The 23,566-nt window shown below is 39.8% G+C and overlaps 2 protein-coding genes across 3 annotated transcripts; both read left to right on the forward strand.

Moving 5' to 3' along the window:
* The first annotated feature begins 1,423 nt into the window (after positions 1-1,423).
* LOC125239558 (zinc finger protein 569-like) lies at positions 1,424-21,675 on the forward strand. Of its 2 annotated transcripts, XM_048147184.1 has the most exons (5): positions 1,424-1,621; positions 14,135-14,273; positions 15,512-15,583; positions 19,214-19,276; positions 20,944-21,675. In XM_048147184.1, exons 1-5 carry the CDS (start codon positions 1,493-1,495, stop codon positions 21,504-21,506), a joined length of 966 nt encoding a protein of 321 aa, XP_048003141.1. In that variant the 5' UTR covers positions 1,424-1,492; the 3' UTR covers positions 21,507-21,675. The 2 variants fall into 2 exon arrangements, with proteins under 2 accessions (XP_048003141.1, XP_048003143.1); XM_048147186.1 differs by lacking the exon at positions 19,214-19,276.
* On the forward strand, positions 4,458-6,492 carry LOC125239557. Its single transcript, XM_048147183.1, has 2 exons — positions 4,458-5,367; positions 5,923-6,492. The coding sequence occupies exons 1-2, from the start codon at positions 4,507-4,509 to the stop codon at positions 6,031-6,033; spliced, it is 972 nt and encodes a 323-aa protein (XP_048003140.1). The 5' UTR covers positions 4,458-4,506; the 3' UTR covers positions 6,034-6,492.
* Positions 21,676-23,566: the final 1,891 nt, after the last annotated feature.

Genomic DNA, 23,566 nt, shown 5'->3' on the forward strand with positions numbered 1-23,566 from the left:
TTTTTTTCAAAGTCGCCTGGTTTACGAGATTTTCACACTTTTTAAAATTTTAGGTAGTATTAGAATTTCAAAAAGTGTGAAAATCTCGAAAACCAGGCGACTTTTACTAAACTTAAAGTCGATTTTCTGGACCAATATAAGGTGCCCTCTTGGTGGTAAAAGGTTGTCCATTAATTACCGGGCACCCGGTATATGTAGAGGTATTTTTCATGACGTGTGTAGGGACAAGGGAAGTTTATACAAGTGTTATTCGCTTCAGGGTCATTGTTTGATTTCGTGTGCACGTGTTGAACGCGAGTTTCGTCGCAGAGTAAATAATTTGACATCAATTACCAATTCGGAAAATCATCATTTCATAAAATTATATAATAATTACTAGCTTCTGTCCGCGGCTTCGCTCGGGTTAGAAAGAGACAAAAAGTAGCCTATGTCACTCTCAATCCCTTCAACTATATCCTCTTAAATAATCACGTCAATTCGTCGATCCGTTTTGCCGTGAAAAACGGACAAAGAAACAGACACACATACTTTCCCATTTATAATATTAGTACGGATGATATTAGTAATAATGACGTTTATTCAAAAGTTTGAACACAGATTCATCGACGTGATTTTTTAAGTGGAGATAGTTGAGAGTGACATAGGCTACTTTTTGTCTCTTTCTAACGCGACCGACGCCGCGGGAAAAAGCTAGTACATTATAAAAGTACACATGCATGCTTACAAACTAATTGAAAAGTTAAGTGGCTCAACTAATGTCTGTGCCAGAGGGCCTTCGAGGCGCAGCGGCAGCAAAGGACGCTGTTATTCTAGGGTTAGATTTGGTTATAGCCAGCAGACTAATTCCTTTCTGCTAGGAGGGAGCAAAGTGGCACTTTTCCTCCCTGCTATGAATGGGCAAAATTACCTTTTTCTGTTCAAGAATACAGTAAATGTGCACGCAGGAGAAGCGGAAGTTATAGCAAAATCTTTCCTCTCTCTAGAATCGTCCCACGATAAGTTTGCAACGATTTTCACACCCTCGCCAGTGCAGATGTTATTTTAAACGTCAAACTTTGATGAAATTATGACGTTTACTTAACCCTTGCAGAGGCGGGGCTATTAAAATCTATGCAGACTTATCGTGGGACGATTCTAGGAAGTTATAAAATTTCTAGTACCGTATTTAACTTTTTTATCTTTTTACACTATTTCTTCAAATTCCAAAGATCAATCATAAATGAGGTCAAAACAGAGATATCTTATATTTTTCTTGCTCTGAATTATGGCCGTTACATATCCGTGATACACATAGTACGATGCGGTAGTCTGTTAGCCAGTGTTAGCAAATCTAGCTGGCTTAAAAAAAAACTGACGCTGTCATGTGTCAATGTCACATTCATTTGTTTAGTTGTTTAATGGTTGTTTACCGTTCTAGGTTAGATTTGTTAGAATTGTTAGTGTCCGTGTAGCATGTATAATCGTTTGAATAAAACTAGAATTAACAATAATAATGGACGTAATGAATGCGTGTCGCTGTTGCCTTAGGCGCCCTGCTGATAAGGATCTGATGAGACCGTATAAGCATCTCGGCAAGACTGAGATATACGCGGAAATGCTTAAAGAATGTTTTGATTTACATGTAAGTACTTGGTGTAGAGCGAAATGGTTTTCCTTCGTATATATTATTTATATATTTCCTTTATTTATCTTCCTTCTTAAGTTAGGTTTTGTACAATATGAGTATAAAAGTAAAATAAAGAAAACACTTACAAAACAATATAAAACATATAAACACATTACAAAAAACCTAACCTAGGGTGCCGCCAGCAGCGGGGCAGGGCCCAAGCTGCCGGTGGTTAGGGCTGCAGAGAGAGGAACCGTCGGACTATCCGCGCCGTGTCCAAGATCACCGCCTTCTGCATCTGACCCTTGATCCAACCACCTAGCGAGAGTCTCTCGAGATGGTGGTCGAGACTCTTCGCTATGAGACTGTTCGCTGAAACGACAATCGGGACAATGATCGTCGAATCAACATCCCACATGGCGGTTATCTCATAAGCCAAGTCTAGGTACTTACTGGACTTGTCCTTCTCGGCTTTCACGAGATTCTCATCATAGGGGATGGTGATGTCGACCAGCACGGCCCGGCGTTGCGATCGATCTATTATGACAATGTCAGGCTTATTGGCTACAATAGTCCTGTCAGTGATAATAGATCGATCCCAATAGTGTGGCACGACCATTTTCGAGAACTGGCGCAGGTAAGTACTTGTAGTACGGTACTTCGCGGTCCACAAGGCCGTATTGAAGAGCAAGCTGCTGGTGAATGATCCTGACTACGAGATTATGCCTGTGCAAGTACTCACCGTTAGCTAGATGAGAACAACCGGAGATGATATGCCTGAGTGACTCTCCGGGACGGCGGCATGCCCGACAAATGTCGACCGTACCGTCCTTCAGGATATATTTCCGGTAGTTGTTCGTCATCAGGCGTCATCCATATATTACGTCACAGTGTAAGGGGGGGGGGGGTCATACTAAATGTGGCAATCCCTGTTAAAGGGATACAAAAAAGCGTGACATAGGGGGGGAGGGGTCCAAAAACCTGAAATTTGGTGTGACGTAATATGTGGATGATCCCTCATAACTTCATCGGCAATTGCACAGGCAAAACCCTCGGTTTCTCCGAAGAGGTCCCTGAATCGTAACCAGTTCACCGATGCGAGCAGATCTACATTGGGTCCCGTGAGGGCCTTGTAGAACCGCCCGTGTAGCTGCTTGCTCTCCCATACCGCCTTGCGGTCCGCAGTACTTAGTACCACAGGTTTGCGCCAGTTCTGTTTCGCCAAGGAGAGCGGCGTGAGGTTTCCGTCTACTGCCACCACATCACGATGCATATTTATTTATTTATTTAATTAATTATTTATTTAATTATTACAATCAAAGGTAACTTTATTATAAATATACAGTGCTCCACTAAACTAGGCTAAGTTTGACTGTGGAGTCAAGAAATTAATTAAGTAATTACTTCTAAGGTTAACAGTCAGTTAAAAAGTCCCTGAAGAGGGATAAAAGGATATCATCAGGGATAACATTTGAGTACTTATAAACATTAAAATCACATGACTATTCTGAGATATATGTAAATCGGCACTACTTTGAAAAAAACTTGTATCTTCTTCAGTAAATGAAGAGAAAAATGTATTAAGTATGTATGGAATGCATATAGACTTACTACGTTTTGTATTTCAGGAGCAGTGTGTGAGATAAGGTTCTTTCAAAGTAGTGACAAAATGCAGGATTTGTCAAGCTGGTTATGGTCCCAAAGCCTGTAACAACCTCTTTTTGACACATGAAAGCGTCCACAAAACGTAAACTCGCGCAACCTAATGAAATTTTAAATAAAACCCTGTAATGATATTAAAAATAATCAAGTACTTAAAAACAATATTTCGATTACTTTAAACATAATCTAACTTATCTAACACATGTTACATTTTTGCGGATCTTTGTTAGTGAGTATTTTACGATATTAATTTATCACGCAGGATTTACTTATTATGTCATTTATCATTCATTTTTGTTTTCAAACTAGTGCTGTGGCAGAGTCTGTCATTTCGATTCAAATGACATTTCAATAAGTTGATAGAAATCATATATTTGTTTTATTGAATTCCGTTTCCTTTAAGGGAAGATGCATCAAATACAATTAACTTCTCTAAGAAACTAGCATCGTAACTCTTACTGTTATCGTGTTATTAAAAGAATAAAGGTAATTACTGAACACGTGTGTGACAGCCTTTACCAATTCCTAATGTTATTTGTTTTGACATGTGCCGTCAATCACTTGACACTAACTTGAATGTTAAGCTAGGAACACACTACGCGGACGTCCGTCGTGAATCGACCGCGGACGGGAATCTGGACAATGACATTACACATAACCGTGCAAACTATCGGTCGACGGACGCGGACGTGGCCTTGAGCGCACGGACGTCCGATGGAAATCTGGCTCTCTGGATGTTTTGTTCCGTGCACACTGATAGGTCGCGGTCGCGGTCGTTTTACGACGGACGTCCGCGTAGTATGTTCCTAGCTTTATTCTTAAGGTGGCTCGCTTTCCATACAAAAAACATCTACCATTTATTTAGTCACCGCACACTACAACTAAATAAAAATATGCGCATACATCTACTATACATTATCCGTCGTAGTGAATGAAATACATTGTTTCATACAGAAATCATGGACAAATCCATGTGAATTTTTTATTAATTTTACGTAAATGTGCGTGCCAAATTTTGTGTACAGACACAGAGCCGTCATATTTCGCGCATTTTTAGTTGACATTGTCATCAGTGACATTTGGCATTTGGCATCTGAAAAGTCTGGAAATGGGACTGTTGAGTAGCGCGTTGTGTGAGTGGTTCGATTTTTAGGTTATATTCCCGTAAATAAAACAATTTTCCTTATTTTCTAATCAGGTGGTGGTTTATTAATACATAAAACCAAAGGTTAGTTTAGATGGACGGCAACGAGAAGGAGAAGCCTCCAGACGAGGATGGTGATAACGGTATGGACTGGGAGAAATACACGCGCAAGCGTAACTTGGATTTATCACCAACCAAGCTGGAGCCTTCCCCCAAAAAAATTGTAATTGACCCGGCAGAGTCCGAAAAGCAGTCGGGTAATACAAATAGTGCAGTTGAGGAGCCCGGTACTAGTAGGATGGTCGAGTCTCATGCGAACAGTCAAAAAGAGTCAGTTGAAATAAACAAAAGTAACTCAACTGAATTTAACCCGCATCTATACAAACACCCCAGTCTAGACAGCAAATCACGAGAGTATGGTGCCAACGATGATGGACCTTTCATAGTGCATGTCTCTAGAGAGGCCGCCCCTTCCTCCAGTGCCACTCTAAAACCCATAAATGTAGGCCTTTTACTAACTCAGGCAAACGTCAATAACATCCAGAAGGACGGTGGCATTAAATCGGTGGGTCGCAACAGAGTAGCGGTCACTTTCTCCACAGCTGCGGATGCAAATAACTTCCTTAAGCACCCGCTTCTAGGCAAAAATAAGTTTATAGCTGATATCCCTTCATATCATGTATCTCGAATGGGAGTGGTGCGAGGAGTTCCTTCAGACTGGACTATGGAGGAATTGGTCAATGGAACGTCCCTTAGAGAAGGTAAAGGGAAGATCCTTAAAGCTCGTCGACTTCAACGGAAGATACTTAAAGATGATGGCTCCCCGTCTTGGGTTCCGACTCAATCGGTAGTAGTAACCTTTGAGGGTCAAAGCTTGCCTGCCAAAATTTTTGCATACTACACCTCATTAGTTGTGGACGTGTATCAGCTGCCAATAATCCAATGTAGGAAGTGCCTCAGGTTTGGTCACATCCAAGCACAGTGCCGGTCTGATGCTAGGTGCTACAAATGTTCACAAAAACACCCTGGGGATGGATGTAACATTGCTCCTGAACATGTTAGATGTATATTCTGTTCCGGCAGACACTATGCGACTGACAAGACATGTAACGAATTTGGTCGACAGAAAGCCATCAAACTGGCTATGTCTGAACAGAGTATTTCGTATGCAGAGGCAGCTGCTCAGTTCTCATCAGTACGCCGCCCATACTCTGACGTAGCGAGACTCATGTTTGAGCAGATTCCAGACTCTTCTAGATCGTCCGAGTCACCCTGCCATACGTTTATGCCAACATCCCCGCCTACGACATCTTATCGTAAGACCATTTATCGAGCGCCCCGGGCGAGGGTCCCCCTCTCCCCAGGTTATGACAGAGAGGCCCACAATAATATTGTTCGTACTCCCCCACCACAGCTCCCCAATGGCCAGGCCCTGAATGGTGCTTACAATAGAGTCACCCCTCAGGAGGACCTAATGGAGCTGTGTTTGAAGTTACTAACAAATATCATCGCCAAATGGAGCGACATTCTACCGAACGACGTTGCGCCTTTAATGGTCACACTTGCAGAGCGACTCACCTTTCATAATAGGTCACCAGGTCAACTTTTTACAATGGAATAGTCGGAGTATCATCCCAAAGAAACCAGAACTTACCCAGTTGATCAATGATCATGCTGTGTCCGTTGCGGCCATCTCGGAGACATGGTTACGTCCCGGGGCTCTTTTTAGAGTACCGGGGTTCTCGTGCCTCCGGGAGGACCGTAGTGACGGACGTGCTGGATGTGCGTTATTGATTAAACATTGTTACCCATTTTCTCAAATTTCTATCCCTCCCCACTCGGATGGGATTAATGCCGTAGCTGCAAAGGTTATGGGCATTAATTTCATCTCTGTATATATACCCCATACTGAGGTAGTTGATATAGACGAATTGCATTCTATTCTCTCATCTGTACCACACCCTCTGGTAATTCTAGGAGACTTCAATTGCCACAATATCTCTTGGGGATCATACCATTCCGATGCTTTTTCAACAGCTCTGCTGGATTTATTTGATGACATTAACGTGGGAGTCATTAACGACGGTACCTCCACGCATCGGGTTTACCCAGGTCAGAACCCCCAATCTGTTCTGGATCTGACTGTATGTTCGCCGAACCTATCGTCCTTGTTATCGTGGAGGGTTTTGCGCCAATCATATGGTAGTGATCATTTTCCGATAATTATCACTAAACCAACGTCGATCCTCCCTTCACCACCGCCAGAGCCGCTGCTGAAATACAAAATACAGTCAGCAGACTGGCCCAATTATGCTTTTTTTGTCGAAGAGAGTATCAAAGAGAGGAACCCCACTGAGATGGACCAAGAGGGAAAGTATACGTACTTCAAAAATATCATTTTGGAAGCTGCCGACAAATTTATCCCGAAAAAGAAGCCTGCCAGGGTTAAAATTCCTTCCCCCCATGGTGGAACGCAGATTGCACGACTGCCATCAAAAAAGAAACGATGCGGAGCGCCTCTTCAATGAATCCGGTAATTTGGACGATTACATTACTTTTAAAAAAGTTTCGGCTCATACAAAACGTTTCTTAGCAAAGGCTAAAAAGAGGGGCTGGAAGGGGTTCTGCGAGAGCCTATCTCCTAGAACCCCTCCATCTCTTGTATGGCGAAATATTAAGAGATTTAGGGGTTCATTTAATCCAGAATCTAAACCAACAATAGATTCCCCCTGGATGGCAGAATTCGCAGATAGGCTTGCCCCGCCAACTGTCCCTGAGGCGTCCTGTTTGATATCCCCCCCGCTGCCACGTTCCTCCTGTTCTCTCGACCAACCCTTCTCATTTTCAGAGCTTAACCTGGTAATTAATGGTTTAAGGAATACTTCACCTGGAGAGGATGGGATTCCATATTGTTTCCTGTCTAAGCTAAATACTCCCGGACAGGAATATCTGCTTGGCATCATAAACCATGCCTTTAACACAGGAGAGGTTCCAGCAGATTGGAAGTCCCAGGTAGTCATTCCTATCCTAAAGCCGTCTAAAAATCCAGACGAGGCTAATTCCTATCGACCAATCGCTCTTTCTGCAACAATGGGAAAGATATTAGAACACTTGGTTAAAAATAGGCTTGAATGGTTTGTGGAAAACAATGGAATTTTAGCAGACACACAGTTCGGTTTCCGAAAGGGGCGTAGCACTATGGATAGCCTAAACATTTTAACGAGTGATATTAGACTTACTTTATCAAAAAACGAATATCTGCTGGGATGTTTCCTCGACATCTCTGCTGCATATGACAATGTGCTTCTTCCGGTGCTCAGGGCTAAAATGCTACAACTGAGCATTCCCGCGAAGATTGTACACATTGTCACCTCGCTATTCATGGGCAGGTCTATCAAAATTAGACAAGGCAACTCCTATTGTCCTCCTCGGACTTTGTGGAGAGGTCTCCCTCAAGGATCGGTACTCAGCCCCCTTCTTTACAACATATACACATATGACTTAGAACAATCTGTCTTATCCTTCTGTAACATCTTGCAGTACGCTGATGATCTTGTCTTATATACGATGGCAAAGTCAATGGATAAAGCAACTGCTAGTCTGAACACGGCTCTGGGTTACCTTGGGGATTGGCTCGGTGACCATGGGCTTACTCTATCTCCGACAAAGAGTTGTACTGTTACATTTAGCCGCAGAAGGAACATGCCAACAACTGATGTATACTATGACGGTGTCAGAATTCCGAGTAAGGAGTCTGTAAAGTTTCTAGGTGTTATTTTGGACCATAAAATGTCTGGCACTCTGCACCACAAATACATAATAGGTAAATGTGAAAAAAATATCAACATACTACGAGCACTGTCCGGGGTGTGGTGGGGTTCTCATCCTTATTGCCAGAAGTTACTATATAATGCCATCATACGCAGTCATATAGATTATGGGTCACTTTTAATGGAACCTTGCAATAGGGATGGCCTTGACAAACTAGACCTCATCCAGGCAAAATGCTTGAGGATTATACTTGGCGCTATGAGGTGTTCTCCGAAGAATGGCATGCAGGTAGAAAGTGTTGACCCTCCACTGGCTCTCCGCAGACAGTATCTTGCGGACAGATTCTTAATCAAGAGCAGCTCATACTATAGCCACTTGATGCTTCCACGCTTGTGGCCGCTGGCGCTGGAGGTCACTGAAAACAGATATTGGACTTTTAAAGTTTTCCCAAGAACAGTAATATCTTTTTCCAAATTAATTAATATCTACCCCAATTTATATAAATCCGGTACTAATCCCATATTTGAAGTAGCATTTGAAACCCTTATATATACTCCTAAAGTAATATTAGATATAGGCATTTTCAAAAATGATCCAGGAGCAAACAATAAATTCAATAAATTTTTAGAAAAATGGTCAAATTACTTACCGATGTTTACTGACGCTTCCAAGATGGATGCGACCAGTTGCGTGGGAGCAGCAGTGTGGATTCCTCGATACAATATAGCTCTCCCATTTAAATGTCCTCCACAATCTTCAATTTTTACAGGCGAAGCAGTTGCTATCCTTGAGGCTGTCAAATATGCAGAGACACACAACATTAGTAAAGCTATTATTTTTACTGATAGTAAAAGTTGCCTGCAGGCTATTATTGGCAACCAATTTAAAATGAAAATAAAGTTCCCTTTGATTTTAGAAATCAAAACCGTACTTCGCAGGTGTGAGTCAAAGGGTCTAACCATAGTTCTGAGTTGGATTCCTAGCCACTGTGGCATTAATGGCAATGAGATGGTTGATACATGGGCAAGGCAAGCTATCGACATTGGTTCAGTGAAATCGGTAATTTACAGTACTGACCTTTTGAGTGGCGCACTCGCAGACATGTTTGCCACATGGCAGGAGCAATGGGATATCTCGAAATTGCAGACGGGCAAGCACTATGGATGTGTGCAACCTCGTATCACTCGGAAGCCGTGGTTCTATCGTTTTCGTAATTCTCCTAAATGGGTTATATCCACAATTTGCCGGTTGCGATTGGGAAAAGTATGCACTCCGTTATTTCTGGCTATGATTGGTGTCCGCGCGAACTCATTATGCCAATGCGGGCAAGAGGAGGGTAACTTGGATCACATCTTCTTTTCTTGTTCAATGTGTAGCTACTCACTGTACGATGTATTGCCCGAAAGTGTACCACGACCTATATGCTTTAGCTCGCTACTTTGTTACATGGATTCGACCTTAACTTCTATCCTAATTAAATATTTACAAACAAATAAAATTAAACTATAAATAACGTAAATTCATTCTCACTCTCATCTATAATATTCTATTACTTCATTTATTCCTATTATACATATAATATGGTTTTCTTTTCTTTCATTTCCCTCATGTTGGCATTACTAACATTCTGTCATCCGCTTCCCGCTTCTTCGCTAATCAATTTGTGTAAGTGTTGTCATGTGTTTGTCAGTGACGTCCATAACAAATGTTTTGTTTTAGGTTTTCCCTTCACATCCTTCATAAAAAATAAAAAAAAATAAAAATACCGAACATTCTCCTCACGTGTGAAAGTCAAAGCTACGATAACACCAAGCCAACACTGACATTGGCAAATTCACCCTGTGCAAATTGGCAGGGAGTAAAAGCCAAAAAAAAAAAAAAAAAAAAAAAAAAAAAAGTAATTATTTAAAGATATTGGTTTAGTTAACTCAAGCAGACTCAGAAATAATGACGCATTATGTCAACAAAGATACATATCGTGTATTTCGACACTGCTAATGTAAATCGAAATGGCGTCTCGGTCAAACGACCGACTATGATGCAGAACGTGGGTTCGAGTACGAAGTTTTTTTTAATCATTTGAACTTTTATGGATTTATTAAGTATTTTTTATTTTTTTAATGGAATATTTGACTATTACTATATTGCTTTCCTATTTTTTATTTTCATACAAAAATACAATAAAATCCTTTATTATTCCTTTGTTGATAAAATAAAATATTACACGTCTGGTATAATACATTATACATAGGTCATAGTGTGGGCATAGTATTAGTAAAGTATTGCATTTACTGAGCTGGTTGACCTATGTTATTATTGTGTGAATGTTTTTCTTCAACAACAAAATGGTTATATACAAGAATATGGGTAGCTTTTGCACATTGTAATTTTTCCTCAGTCATCCGTTGACCACGAACGCTGTAAAGTGTTTGAAACATCGGGATGAATTTTAAACTCATTATACGCGATTTAATCCGTTTTCATAGTTTTTATTTCATGAGTAACTATCTCGGTAACTGAAGACAATATTAACTAAATGGTTACAAATAATAATTATCATCAATATAATCTGGTCCAGGCAGGCAATTATGGTCGCGCGATAAATGATAAAACATCTGGCCGTCCCTATAATCGCACTTACTAATAGTGCGACAGGGACGGCCTGATATTTTATCGTCTATCGCGCGACCATGCTACCCGTGCTGTACTAGCTTTTGCCCGCGGCTTCGCTTGCGTTAGAAAGAGACAAAAGTAGCATATGTCACTCTCCATCCCTTCAACTATCTCCACTTAAAAAACATGTCAATCCGTCGCTCCGTTTGGCCGTGAAAGACGGACAAACAAACAAACACACATTATCTTTGGTGAAACAACGAATTCTTCCACTTCAGATTATAGAGTAACCAGCTTTTCCCATTTATAATAAACTAGCTTTTGACCGCGGCTTCGCTCGCGTAAGATAGAGACAAAAAGTAGCCTATGTCACTCTCCATCCCTTCAACTAAATCCCCTTAAATAATCACGTCAATTCGTCGCTCCGGTTTTGCCGTGAAAGACGGACAAACAAACAGACACACACCCTTTCCCATTTGTAATATTAGTATGGATTTGACATTATTATTTATATTTAAATAATTATATATGTATAGCCCAATTTCGTCGGTAACAGCGTGTTATGTAATGGCGTCGTTGGTGAATAGTCGTCTGTCACGCCGTGAAGGTGCGTTCGATTCCCAGGATTCTATAAACTTTTTGTATTTTTTTGGATATAAATTTCGTATTTTTTATTGACCGAGCAAGAATGGAGAGCCGAAGGTATCAATTTTATCTTAGAGAACATATTGATTTTTTTATTGTCATTTTGATTTTCTATTTATTAAGTTGAGATATAAAACACAACTTTTAATACCCTCGCTAAATATAATATTTTATCGAAATTACTCCTTAGATAAAAAAAGTCCACTTGAGTTTTTAAAGCATTACGTTACTCAGTTAACTATTGCATTTTCATTTACTAATTTAAGATTTCAAAAGCGATTTAAATACCCTTGCTCCATCGAAAATAAACAATTAGAAAAAAAAAACATTCGAATCGTAGTTTAGAAACTAAAATTTATCTATACTTTTTTGGAATTTTTTAAAATATCAGATTAGGATAATTATGTTAGAAATTCTGAGTTCGACGAACCCAAAAAATATTACCATGTAAGAGAATAGGTTTTTAATCTTTTTTGTGGAAAACGCTCAGTAACTACTGTACGAGTACATATACATTTATGTATTTATGTATAATAATAAAACAAAAAATAGTGTCTCATAGTGTTGTGTTCCTGCCGGTGAGTAAGGCTGCCAGAGCTCAACGTGGGTATGGGGTGCTGACGACGGGAGGACTTACGGAACTAATTTGTTCCGTCTATTGTCCTTTGAGTCGTCGGCAACCCAAACCCTCCTTTGAACTTGTACACTCCTTTTTGCTGTGCACACGCAGCAAAGGGGAGTGTACAAGTTTCTAATGGGGCGGCAACGCGCATGCGACACTCTTTGAGTTGCAGGCGTCCATAGGTTACGGTGACCGCTTTCCATCAGGCGGACCGTATGCTTGTTTGCCACCGACGTAGTATAAAAAAAAAAGAGAAAAAGTCCTGGATTCGAACCCAGTACTTCCATGCAAATCATGCGATGGCACATATTTACCGCAAGGCTATTTAAACAAGCTGTCACCGCGTGAAATTATCGACTAGAAGGAATACAAAAACACTGTTTGTATGTGTGAGTGGTACTTAAAAATAGTGTAAAATAGTAAATTTATCTACATTAAGGGGATTAACGTTACAATGAGAAGTTGAATGTTTGTTGTAATACGTCAATTTTAATATTAAATGTTCGCGAAGCATAATTGAAAGTATATAAATGCCTGTACAACTCCACGAAAAAAATAAGACTGGTAATTTGCAGATTAACGCCATCTAACGCAGCCTGAGCTTCGGGTAACCTAAGCGAGCCACCTTAAGGGTCTCTCGCATTAATTCATTTATTATGTATGAAAATTCGTTCACAAAACGGACAGCGAGCTAATTTTTGTTGTTAACAACTTATGCTAATTGGGGGGACCCAAATTCTGAAAATGGCATCAATACACATACATACATACATACAATCACGCCTGTATCCCAGAAAGGGGTAGGCAGAACACATGAAACTAAAGTCAAAGTCAATGTCAAAGTCAATAGTTTATTGCAAGAACATAGTGAGATTACATAAGATGATAACATTGAATAGCAGTTCTTATGTTCTACCAAGCAAGGCATGCAATATTTAACAATTATTTACAAGTATGTACAATATAATGTCAATATAATTTGCTACACAATAATTCATTACAAATAAACACAAGGATTGAGTCAATTTATTACATTTTTAGGGTTCCGTAGTCAACTAGGAACCCTTATAGTTTCGCCATGTCTGTCTGTCCGTCCGTCCGTCCGTCCGTCCGTCCGTCCGTCCGTCCGTCCGTCCGTCCGTCCGCGGATAATCTCAGTAACCGTTAGCACTAGAAAGCTGAAATTTGGTACCAATATGTATATGAATCACGCCGACAAAGTGCAAAAATAAAAAATGGAAAAAAATGTTTTATTAGGGTACCCCCCCTACATGTAAAGTGGGGGCTGAAATTTTTTTTCATTCCAACCCTAACGTGTGATATATTGTTGGATAGGTATTTAAAAATGAATAAGGGTTTGCTAAGATCGTTTTTAGATAATATTTTTATTTTCGGAAATAATCGCTCCTAAAGGAAAAAAAAGTGCGTCCCCCCCCTCTAACTTTTGAACCATATGTTTAAAAAATATGAAAAAAATCACAAAAGTAGAACTTTCTAAAGACTTTCTAGGAAAATTATTGTGAACTTGATAGGTTCAGTAGTTTTTGAGAAAAAAACGGAAAACTACGGAACTCTACACTGAGCGTGGCCCGACACGCTCTTGGCCGGTTTTTATAAATTACACAGCTAAGATGTCAAATATAGGCATAGATAAATTACTTAATCTCAGGATTTACATTAAATTGAGATCTTGGCAACTTAAATATTCTTTTACCGAGTAAAAACATTTGTCTAGTAGCCATTCCGTAACTACTAAAGCTTCAGTGCCACTCTTGGCAAATAAGGGGTTGAAAGAAAACGAAACTGTGACATTGCAGTGACAGGTTGCCAGCACCTCGCCTACACCACAATTTAACCCATATCCCATAGTCGCCTTCTGCGACACCCACGGGAAGAAAGGGGGTGGTGAAATTCTTAACCCGTCACCACACAGGCAAATGGCATCAATGCCGTTAAAAAAGCCTTTCGTACACTTAACGTTCGACATTTCAGTCTTATAATTAGGAATGGGCTGTTAAAATCTCACAATGCTCATGAGCACCGTTTATGTATGTGACACTTGTCTTTCCAGCTGTGGGTGAGTGAGTCAATATTCAGCGGGATCTGCTCCACGTGCGTGGGCCGCCTGCGAGAAGCCAGCGACTTCAAGCTGCAAGTGCAGCTCAGCCAAACCGAGCTGCTTGCTGAGCTGCAAGCGTGCAAGCTCGAAGGTAACTTATCTTCCCCTGCCTGCTACGCCGCGGTCCCGGGTTCGAATCCCGGTAAGGGCATTTATTTGTGTGATGAGCACAGATATTTGTTCCTGAGTCATGGATGTTTCCTATGTATATAAGTATTTGTATATTATATATATCGTTGTCTGAGTACCCACAACACAAGCCTTCTTGAGCTTACCGTGGGCCTCAGTCAATCTGTGTAAGAATGTCCTATAATATTTATTTATTTATTTATTTATTCTCTCTCTTCGCAACTTCCAGTGAACGAAAAAACCATGGAAGCATTTTGTGAGCATTTCTTTTTTTTTTGCCACTTTTATGAAGTGTGATATTTTTGAAAAAAAAAATGCTACTTATTTCTACTCAGAAAATAATGTCTCACTGCCGTAGAGTAGTATCACTGGTCTCACTACTGGAAGGTAACTTGTCCAAGTGCCTTTTATTATCTTACTAACTTTTGCCCAGAACAGAGACAGAAACTAGACTATGCCACTTTCCATCCCTTCAACTATATCCACCTAAAAAATCACGTCAATTCGTCGCTGCGTTTTGCCGTGAAAGACGGACAAACAAACAGACACACATACACACACTTTCCCATTTATGATATTAGTGTGGATTTATAATCCATACTAATATTATTTACGTCTTTCACGGGAAAAAGGAGCTACGAATTGATGTGATTTTTTAAGTGGAGATAGTTGAAAGGATGGAGAGTGGCATAGGCTACTTTTTGTCTCTTTCTAACGCGAGCGAAGCCGCGGGAAAAAGCTAGTAATGAATAAATTCCTCTCTGCAGCCCTAACCAAAGTCGTGATTACCTTTTTGATTTTTATTGAGGTCCCGATATTTTGACAGTTTTGAAATGAACCATAAATTAAATATAACAAGATCATACCATCCCATACATTAAAATGCGACCGCCTACGAACGCGCTTACACTCCACCACACATAGATGGCGCCACAAAAAAAATGCCTGGTTGCCACCGATTATTTGTAGATTGGCATTAAGTGTCAATTCCGAGCCGTAAATCTATGTCAAAAGTGACACTTAACGTCATCTACAAGACAAGTATAATCGAAAGCTAAAAGACATTTTTTTGTGGCGCCATCTATGTGTGGTGGAGTGTAAGCGCGGTCTTAGGCGGTCGCATTTTAATGTATGGGATGGTATGATCTTGTTATATTTAATTTATGAATGAACATAGGATAATGTACTGCGTTTGTTTAGAGAAACTGCCCAAAGATGAGTGCCTCACGGACGAAAACGGTCTCAGTGAGGCGAGCGACGCGCCAGTGTCGTGTGAGTACAAACAGCAACACCCTTAACTAAAGACTTATGTAACTCCGTATAGACGGATAAAGCCTAAGAAATAACCTAACCACAAAATTAAAATGTTGAAAAAAACCCCGACCGCGACATAGTAGGCCGATTTTCATGAAACATGGCTAAGAACACTCCCGACTAACTCAGCTTTCAGACTAAAAAAACTAAATCTAAATCGGTTCATCCGTCCGGGAGCTACTATGCCACAGACAGACACACACACACACAAACAGACAGACAGACAGACACGTCAAACTTATAACACCCCGTCGTTTTTGCGTCGGGGGTTAGAAAACGTGCCTCAAAGCCCTAGAGAAAAGGTACGGTGGCCTAGATGGCGTTAAACCTTTGCGGTAGGCTTGTGCCGTTTCGTTCGTTGATCGGAGCGCTCCGATCTCGTTCAGTCGCTCCCACGAACTAGTTCGCTCGTTTAGGTCTTTTGCTCATTTAGTTCAGCCAGACCAGCGACCGTTGCGGTCGGAAAGATCAGAACGAATGGGACCGAATAGTGTCAAAATGATACGAATAGTCCACAGATAGTAACATTCCGGGCCGAAAGGTTGTAAGTAACCGAAGTTTAATATGAAAACTTGACTTTTTTGTTGCTCTGCTAAGTAGCTCTCGCTCTCGGTCGGCGCAGTCACACGCTCGTTCTCGATCCAAACCGCTCGCATTCGCCGATCCTGTACTGAACTAAATGAGCAAAGACCGATTCTCAGAGCACGGAAAGATTCAGTTCATTTCGGTCATTGATGGGATTTTATTCCTAACAGTTCATAGTTCGTGAACGACACAAGCCTACTTTGCGGAACGCTCGGCTAGATACCGCTAAGATTAATATTTGACATTTTAACACATCAAGCTAAGAATATGGGCCAAATTGTCAAAACTGAGGTTCAAAAGTTGTAAGCTTGTGTCGAGAGATGGCAGTCTATGCACTGTGATTACACATTTTACTTTGACAGTAACTCTCTATAATACTCGTGCAAGGGCACAAAGGTCATGCCCTCGTAATAAGGATTACAAATGTACAGCTGACAGTTTTGCCGATGGTACTGGTTAACACATTATACCAACAGTCTACAGTAACTAAACCAATCTGAACTAATGAAAAAAAAAAATGAAAATGAAATATTTATTTTTCAAGTAGGCATATTACAATGCGCATATGAACGTCAAATAAAGCTACGCCGGCTCCAACCCTACGCCTCAGCCTCGAGAAGATTTCAGTCCCCCCTCAGTTGGGAGGGGGGTATCCACTATGGGACCGGCAAGAAACTCGGCGGGCAACTTCTTTTCAAAACATTACATCTTATAATTAACATGCATTCAATAACAAGATACAATTTAACATGCAAAAGACTAACTTTTCATTAAGCAGAAACGTCTGTATAACAAATTTCTATGCCACCCTAAGGCCTGATTTAGGCGGCGTACGAACTCGCATGCTTTTTTAGTTAAAGAAAGAAGAAGAAAGAAAGCACATCGTTTAACCACGATAAAATACTGACTGAAAATTCTTACAAGAACAACCTGTAACTACAATTAAGTATTCTTGCAAGTAAATTATATTGATTGATTGATTGATTGAAAGAAAAAGCATTTATTAGCACAAAATACATATCAATAACTATCTATAAAACCGCCTTCAAAAATAAGCGCGTTACAAAACACGGAGAAACTAAAAAGCCAAAAATAATAAACCTTTCAATTCAGATTTCTTATCGTATTGCAATAAGCTAAACATCCAAATTATAAACAAATCAATTATTTTTGTAGTCGGTACCAGACCTATTCGTCGCCTTGCTATTGCCTGTTTGCCCCACCCAACCATACACAGGCTGGTACCGACTCCAAAAATAATTGATTTGTTTATAATTTGGATGTTTAGCTTATTGCAATACGATAAGAAATCTGAATTGAAAGGTTTATTATTTTTGGCTTTTTAGTTTCTCCGTGTTTTGTAACGCGCTTATTTTTGAAGGTGGTTTTATTTTTTGTTAAAAAGTTTATTTATGTGTTGATTTTTAGTGGTTCCTAGTGATATTATATGTATCAGTCCGAATACATGTACAGTAGTGAAAGAATTATCCTTTAACTCCTAACCATTGAGGAGTTGACCTTCCATCATCAGCTCAGCGACATAAAATTATTACCATCAGACGTAAATACTGGTGTACCTTTGAAAAATAGACTAAAAACATTACATGTGCCTATAACATTTGAAGAGTTCCCTCGATTTCTCCAGGATCCCATCATCAGACCCTGACTTGGTGCCAATGGGACCATCTCGGGGTTATACCGGTTCGATCAAAAAAAAAATTTTGAAAATCGGTCCACGATTCTCGGAGATATCGAGTAACATACATACAAAAAAAAATAATAAAAAAAAAAAAACATTCAGTCGAATTGAGAACCTCCTCCTTTTTTGAAGTCGGTTAAAAACTAAAACTAGTTACAAACAAAAAATTATAAGTTGCGCTAAATGGTCCTTACTCAGCTAAGTGTCACGGTATGGGCCGCATGGCACACTCCGCAACGCTGGTTTTCTGTAAGGCCTCGAAGATGGACTAGGTTAGTAGCACAGAATATATAATAGTACAAGTACAGAAGGCTCACTCCTTTGATGTTCACAAATCGCCGCCATTCTAAATTCTTACCTACATTAAGAAAGGGACCGCACGCGTGCAGACGACATTGAATTATATTGCGCCGCGCGAAGGTCGTCGCCACTGAATGGGCCGCGAACTCGCGGCCGCCGGCATGTACTTGTAGCGCGGCGAAAGGATCGCGGAGTGAGTTAGTAGTTACATTGTTACATTAGTTACATTGCGGGCTGTTGAGGTTACATACAAGGCAGCCCAACCATCAAATACCGCAATGTAATAAAACTCGTATGCGAGTTTTCGTACCGTCTAAATGGGCTCTAAGGCGTTTAAGCGCATGCATGCATGGAAAATTCGCACACATTTACTAGGTCTCAGTAGCTCAGTTGGTCAGAGTAATTGGCACGGTGTCCTATACTCACAGGTTCGAGTCCTGGTAGCGGTGTGTTTCGATTTTTTATTTAATTTGCAAAATTAAAAAGTCTCCCAAAGGAGAAATAGTTGTACTTCAGAACACAGAAGATACTTCCTGCAGAACAAGAATTTGGGGCGGGCGGGAGGTCTAGTGGTAATGACGTTAGCCGCGTAAGCTGAAGACCGGGTTCGATTCCCGGCTCGGCCACCAGTGGGCCTGATCGCTTTTACTTTAGTTTATAACAAAATATAACTCCGTATAGACAGATAAAGAAGTTTGAATCTAAGAAAAAAACTGACATCAGTACCATACAGAAAAAGGTACGGTGACCTAGATGGCATTACACCTTTGGGGTACGCTCAGCTAAATAGCGTTAATATTAATATTTGACATTTTAATACATATCAAGCTACGAATATGGGCCAAATTGTCAAAACTGAGGTTCAAAAGTTTTAAGCCTGTGTCGAGAGTGGCAGTCTATGCACTGTGATTACACATTTTACTTCTACAGTAAGTCTCTATAATACCACAATACTCGATTCTCTTATAATATCCAGTAGCTTATAAAAAAAATGTTCGTTTCAGCTGAAGACGCCCCGATGATAGTAGAGATGCTAGAAGAAGACGTCTTCGATGAAGATATAGAGCGTAAGTTAACTGTTTCACTCACAGTAGAAGAAACAAGTTCATCTATTTGTATAGGGGCCGAGCGTGTCAAATTTTGTACTGAAGTTGTTTCTTGCCTGTAATTTTAAATATGTCTCAGGCTCTTGATTGTGCATAATTTTTGTGTTGTTGCAATTGAATATCACGTAACGAGGCATTTTTTATGTTTTGATTGACTTCAACTTACAAAAATTGACGCCCGAAAGCTGCAAGCTGCGATTAAAGACGGACAACTCAGTGGATTTCACTGAGTTCATTTGACACGCTAAGTAGATACGTTTGCTTGATCTATGGTATATATGACATCTGTGGTTTCACTCTCAGAGCATACACCGTGTTTTTTTTTTCTTCCCGTATACCACTTTTAGATATATTCGCAATAATTTTTTCATCGTTTTCATACATAATAAATGAATTAATCAGTGTGAGAGACCCTTAAGGATAACATTTAAGTTAGTGTCAAGTGATTGACGGTACATGTCAATAATTATTACATAAATCACATATTTTTTTATCATTGTATGAAATACAACATAAACACACAACAACATAAATAATTGTGTGTGTCTGTTTGTTTGTCCGTCTTTCACGACAAAACGGAGCGACGAATTGTACGTGATTTTTTAGGTGGAGATAGTTGAAAGGATGGAGAGTGACATAGGCTACTTATGTCTCTTTCTAACGCGAGGGAAACCGCGGGCAAAAGCTAGTATTATAATAGTATTAATCAGTACTTTGTTTTCAGTTCCTTCTGCTTGTAATATAAGTTGTAAACTGTTTTAATATTACATTTTTGGCAGACGCGACACTGTTGGCACCACAGAACTATATTTAGATAGAAGAAACAAGTTCATCTATTTGTATAGGGGCCGAGCGTGTCAAATTTTGTACTGAAGTTGTTTCTTGCCTGTAATTTTAAATATGTCTCAGGCTCTTGATTGTTCATAATTTTTGTGTTGTTGCAATTGAATATCACGTAACGAGGCATTTTTTATGTTTTGATTGACTTCAACTTACAAAAATTGACGCCCGAAAGCTGCAAGCTGCGATTAAAGACGGACAACTCAGTGGATTTCACTGAGTTCATTTGACACGCTAAGTAGATACGTTTGCTTGATCTATGGTATATATGACATCTGTGGTTGGCACCTAGTGTCGAGTAGTGGTACCTGCTGATAATTTACGCTAGATGTCACTACAAATAACTTGCACCAAAGACCTATATAACTTCGTAAAGACCGATAAAGTCTAAGAAAAAAACGTACCCCAAAACCATATAGAAGAAGGTACGGCGAGTTAGATGGCGATACACCTTTGGGGTACGCTCAGCTAGATGGCGCTAATATTAATATTTGACATTTTAAAACATATCAAGCTAAGAATATGGGCCAAATTGTCAAAATTGAGGTTCAAAAGTTTTAAGCTTGTGTCGAGAGATGGCAGTCTATGCACTGTGATTACACATTTTACTTTGACAGTAACTCTCTACAATACTCGATCCTCTTTGCTTGCACTTCTGATGTATGGAGTTGCAACTCTCTCCGTACGTATTCCTCTATGGTTAAGCTATGACGTGTCCAGTATAAAATGAGCTAGAAATGGATCAACAATTCAAGTCTGTGACCGTACATTGTCCTATTTTTTTACAGCATCTATGCTGAAAAGGGAATCCTCTCCTGAGTGGCGCCCCCGCCCCCTCCCCCGCCCGCGCCCCTTCCAGTGCCACGACTGCCGCCGCCGCTTCACACTGAAGAAGGACATCTCCCGCCACATACAGTACAACTGCACCCAAGGCCCTCTAGCTTCTAAAAACAGAAATATTACCCGCTACACCTGCGCTCGCTGCCCTTACTCCACCAAAAACAAACGCAGCCTATACTTCCACGAATTCAGACACGTCGGACAGAAACCCTACCAGTGCGACCGCTGCGATTACAAAACTACACGAAAAGCGGACTTCGAACGCCACCAGAGCATACACACGGGCGATAAGCCCTTCGAGTGCGACTCCTGCGGTTACAAGTGCATTCAGAAACATACGTTGTTGATTCACAAGAGGATACACACGGGTGAGAAGCCTTACGCTTGCGATTATTGTGACGTACGGTTCAGTCGGATACAGACCTTGCGGAGACATCAAAGGCGGCGGCATCAATTGCAGCTAAAAACGCTCTGCACCTACGGATTTCAGACAAATGATACTCCGTGGTAGTTTTAAGTTTTGAATGCTTTGAAATATGACTCCGTACGTTGGATTCCTTTTTTTTCAAACACATAATATTACGTCTGTGAGCATGATAAAAAAATAAGTTTACATACTTGTAATGATTACCTCAAAGTTTTCGTTACTACTGATGCGTTAAGTAATAAACAAAAGTTTTACATAATGTTTGGTTTTTTTTTTAAACCGAAGTATAGTCTCAACCGAAATAGTATTTTATACAATCGTGATATAATACAAAGCTTTTCAGTCGAGTACCATGTTTAGGCCACGAAGCTTTGCTGAGTGGCCTAATAGTACGGTACGAGAGTGAAAAGCTTAATTATATCACTATTGTATACAATACTTTTTCTACGAGTCATCATCTTCATCATCAATGGACGGAAATATCATCATTCATGCAAGTTAAAATTAATGTTACTAGCGTCGTTCACCTTAGTATCAACATCGAATTACCTAGCAACCAATTGTTTGTAATAACCGTCTCCGATTGGCCGATAACGCGACAGATAAAAAAAATGTGTTTCAGATGCCGACAAATTTGCCAGGTATCGCAAATTAGTATAGAAATTGTATGAAGTTCTATTTTTGAAATTATTACAGTTAACTAAAAGTCAACTATAATGAGATTATTATAGTTGAGTTGGAGCTGCCATAGAGTATCCAACACTGAAAAGTTAGCACTTATAGTTTAGTCTGTGGTGTCCTAATTGACAGATTACAGTCGACGAGTAGAAAAATGTTATAATGTTGCTGCAGCTCCCCTGTGGGTAGAAAGAGACAAAAAGTAGCCTATGCCAGTCTCCATCCCTTCAACTACCTCATGTGCGTTCCCATTGAGGGTCCACGTTAGAATTTCTAGCTTTTGAATGTGTCAGCCTTTAGTAAAAGTTCTCAAACGATTGTAAATTCAACCAATAATTTGTAAAAGTAAGCACTCAAAAGTTACATTCGGTTAAAGTCGTGCATGTCAGGTATCCATATTTCATAGTCCACTTCAAATTTACAATTTCTGTAAATGACTACTCTTAGTAAAAGATTTGTAAAACTAATTTCATTAATTGTGACTCCTTTCTGCTAACTCAATGCGAAAAAATGTCATGTAGAATGTGGTCCCTCAATCGATCGCGATAAGTTCGCATTAAGAGAGAACAAGAGTATTATTTAAAGTATAGGTGTGACTGAGAGTTAGTAAAAGTACTCGGATCATTGTAAATTCAAGCTTTAGTTTGTAAAAGATGCCATTCAAAAGTTTCAATCGAAACGTTTGTCATAAAAATAAATCAATTTACTTAACAATTGGTTGTTAAATAGACAATTGCTAAAGTCTACTCGTTAGTAAATAGTTATTTGTTATACAAGGGGGCAAAGTTGTATTTTAACGCCGAGTGTGGAATTGAAAAACGAGCAAGTGAAAGGATTCTATAGTTGAACCACGAGCGAAGCGAGTGGTTCGAGAATAGAATCCTGAACTTGCGAGTTTTTTTAACACACGAGAAGTAAAATACATTTGCACCCGAGTGTAACACAAAACTTTTCCCCTCACTATAGCGAGGAAACTACAACGCAAAAAATGCGTTTATCACTGCTTCCAGTAGTTCCACAGGTGGTAAATCATCTTTATTACTAGATTCACCTACTTTTATCAATTTTAAAGCAGTTAATTTGACTTTATTCAAGGTCAAATTACTTTACCCACTAGTGGATAAAATGCGTTTTTACCCGCTGGTATTAAAGGACAAAACACGTGTTTCCGAGCTAGTGAGGGGAAAAAATATTTACTAACTGTTGCTCATCGATCGGTAAAAACAAATGTACCGTTTTACTTAAAATAATAATCAAATGCCTGCGAAGAAATACTACGGGGCAGGTGACCACATATTGGGAATATGTTGGATAACTTTGACATCTGTCCTATATCTTTGAACTTTGACATCTGTCCTATATCAGATTCATTTAGAATCTGATATAGGACATTTCAAAGACAGACTTCAAAGATTCCTTTAATATAAATAGGACAGGGGTTCCCAAAGGAACTATTACTTAGGTAA

This window comes from Leguminivora glycinivorella, chromosome 25 (genome assembly GCF_023078275.1).
Source record: "Leguminivora glycinivorella isolate SPB_JAAS2020 chromosome 25, LegGlyc_1.1, whole genome shotgun sequence".
Taxonomy (NCBI): domain Eukaryota; kingdom Metazoa; phylum Arthropoda; class Insecta; order Lepidoptera; family Tortricidae; genus Leguminivora; species Leguminivora glycinivorella.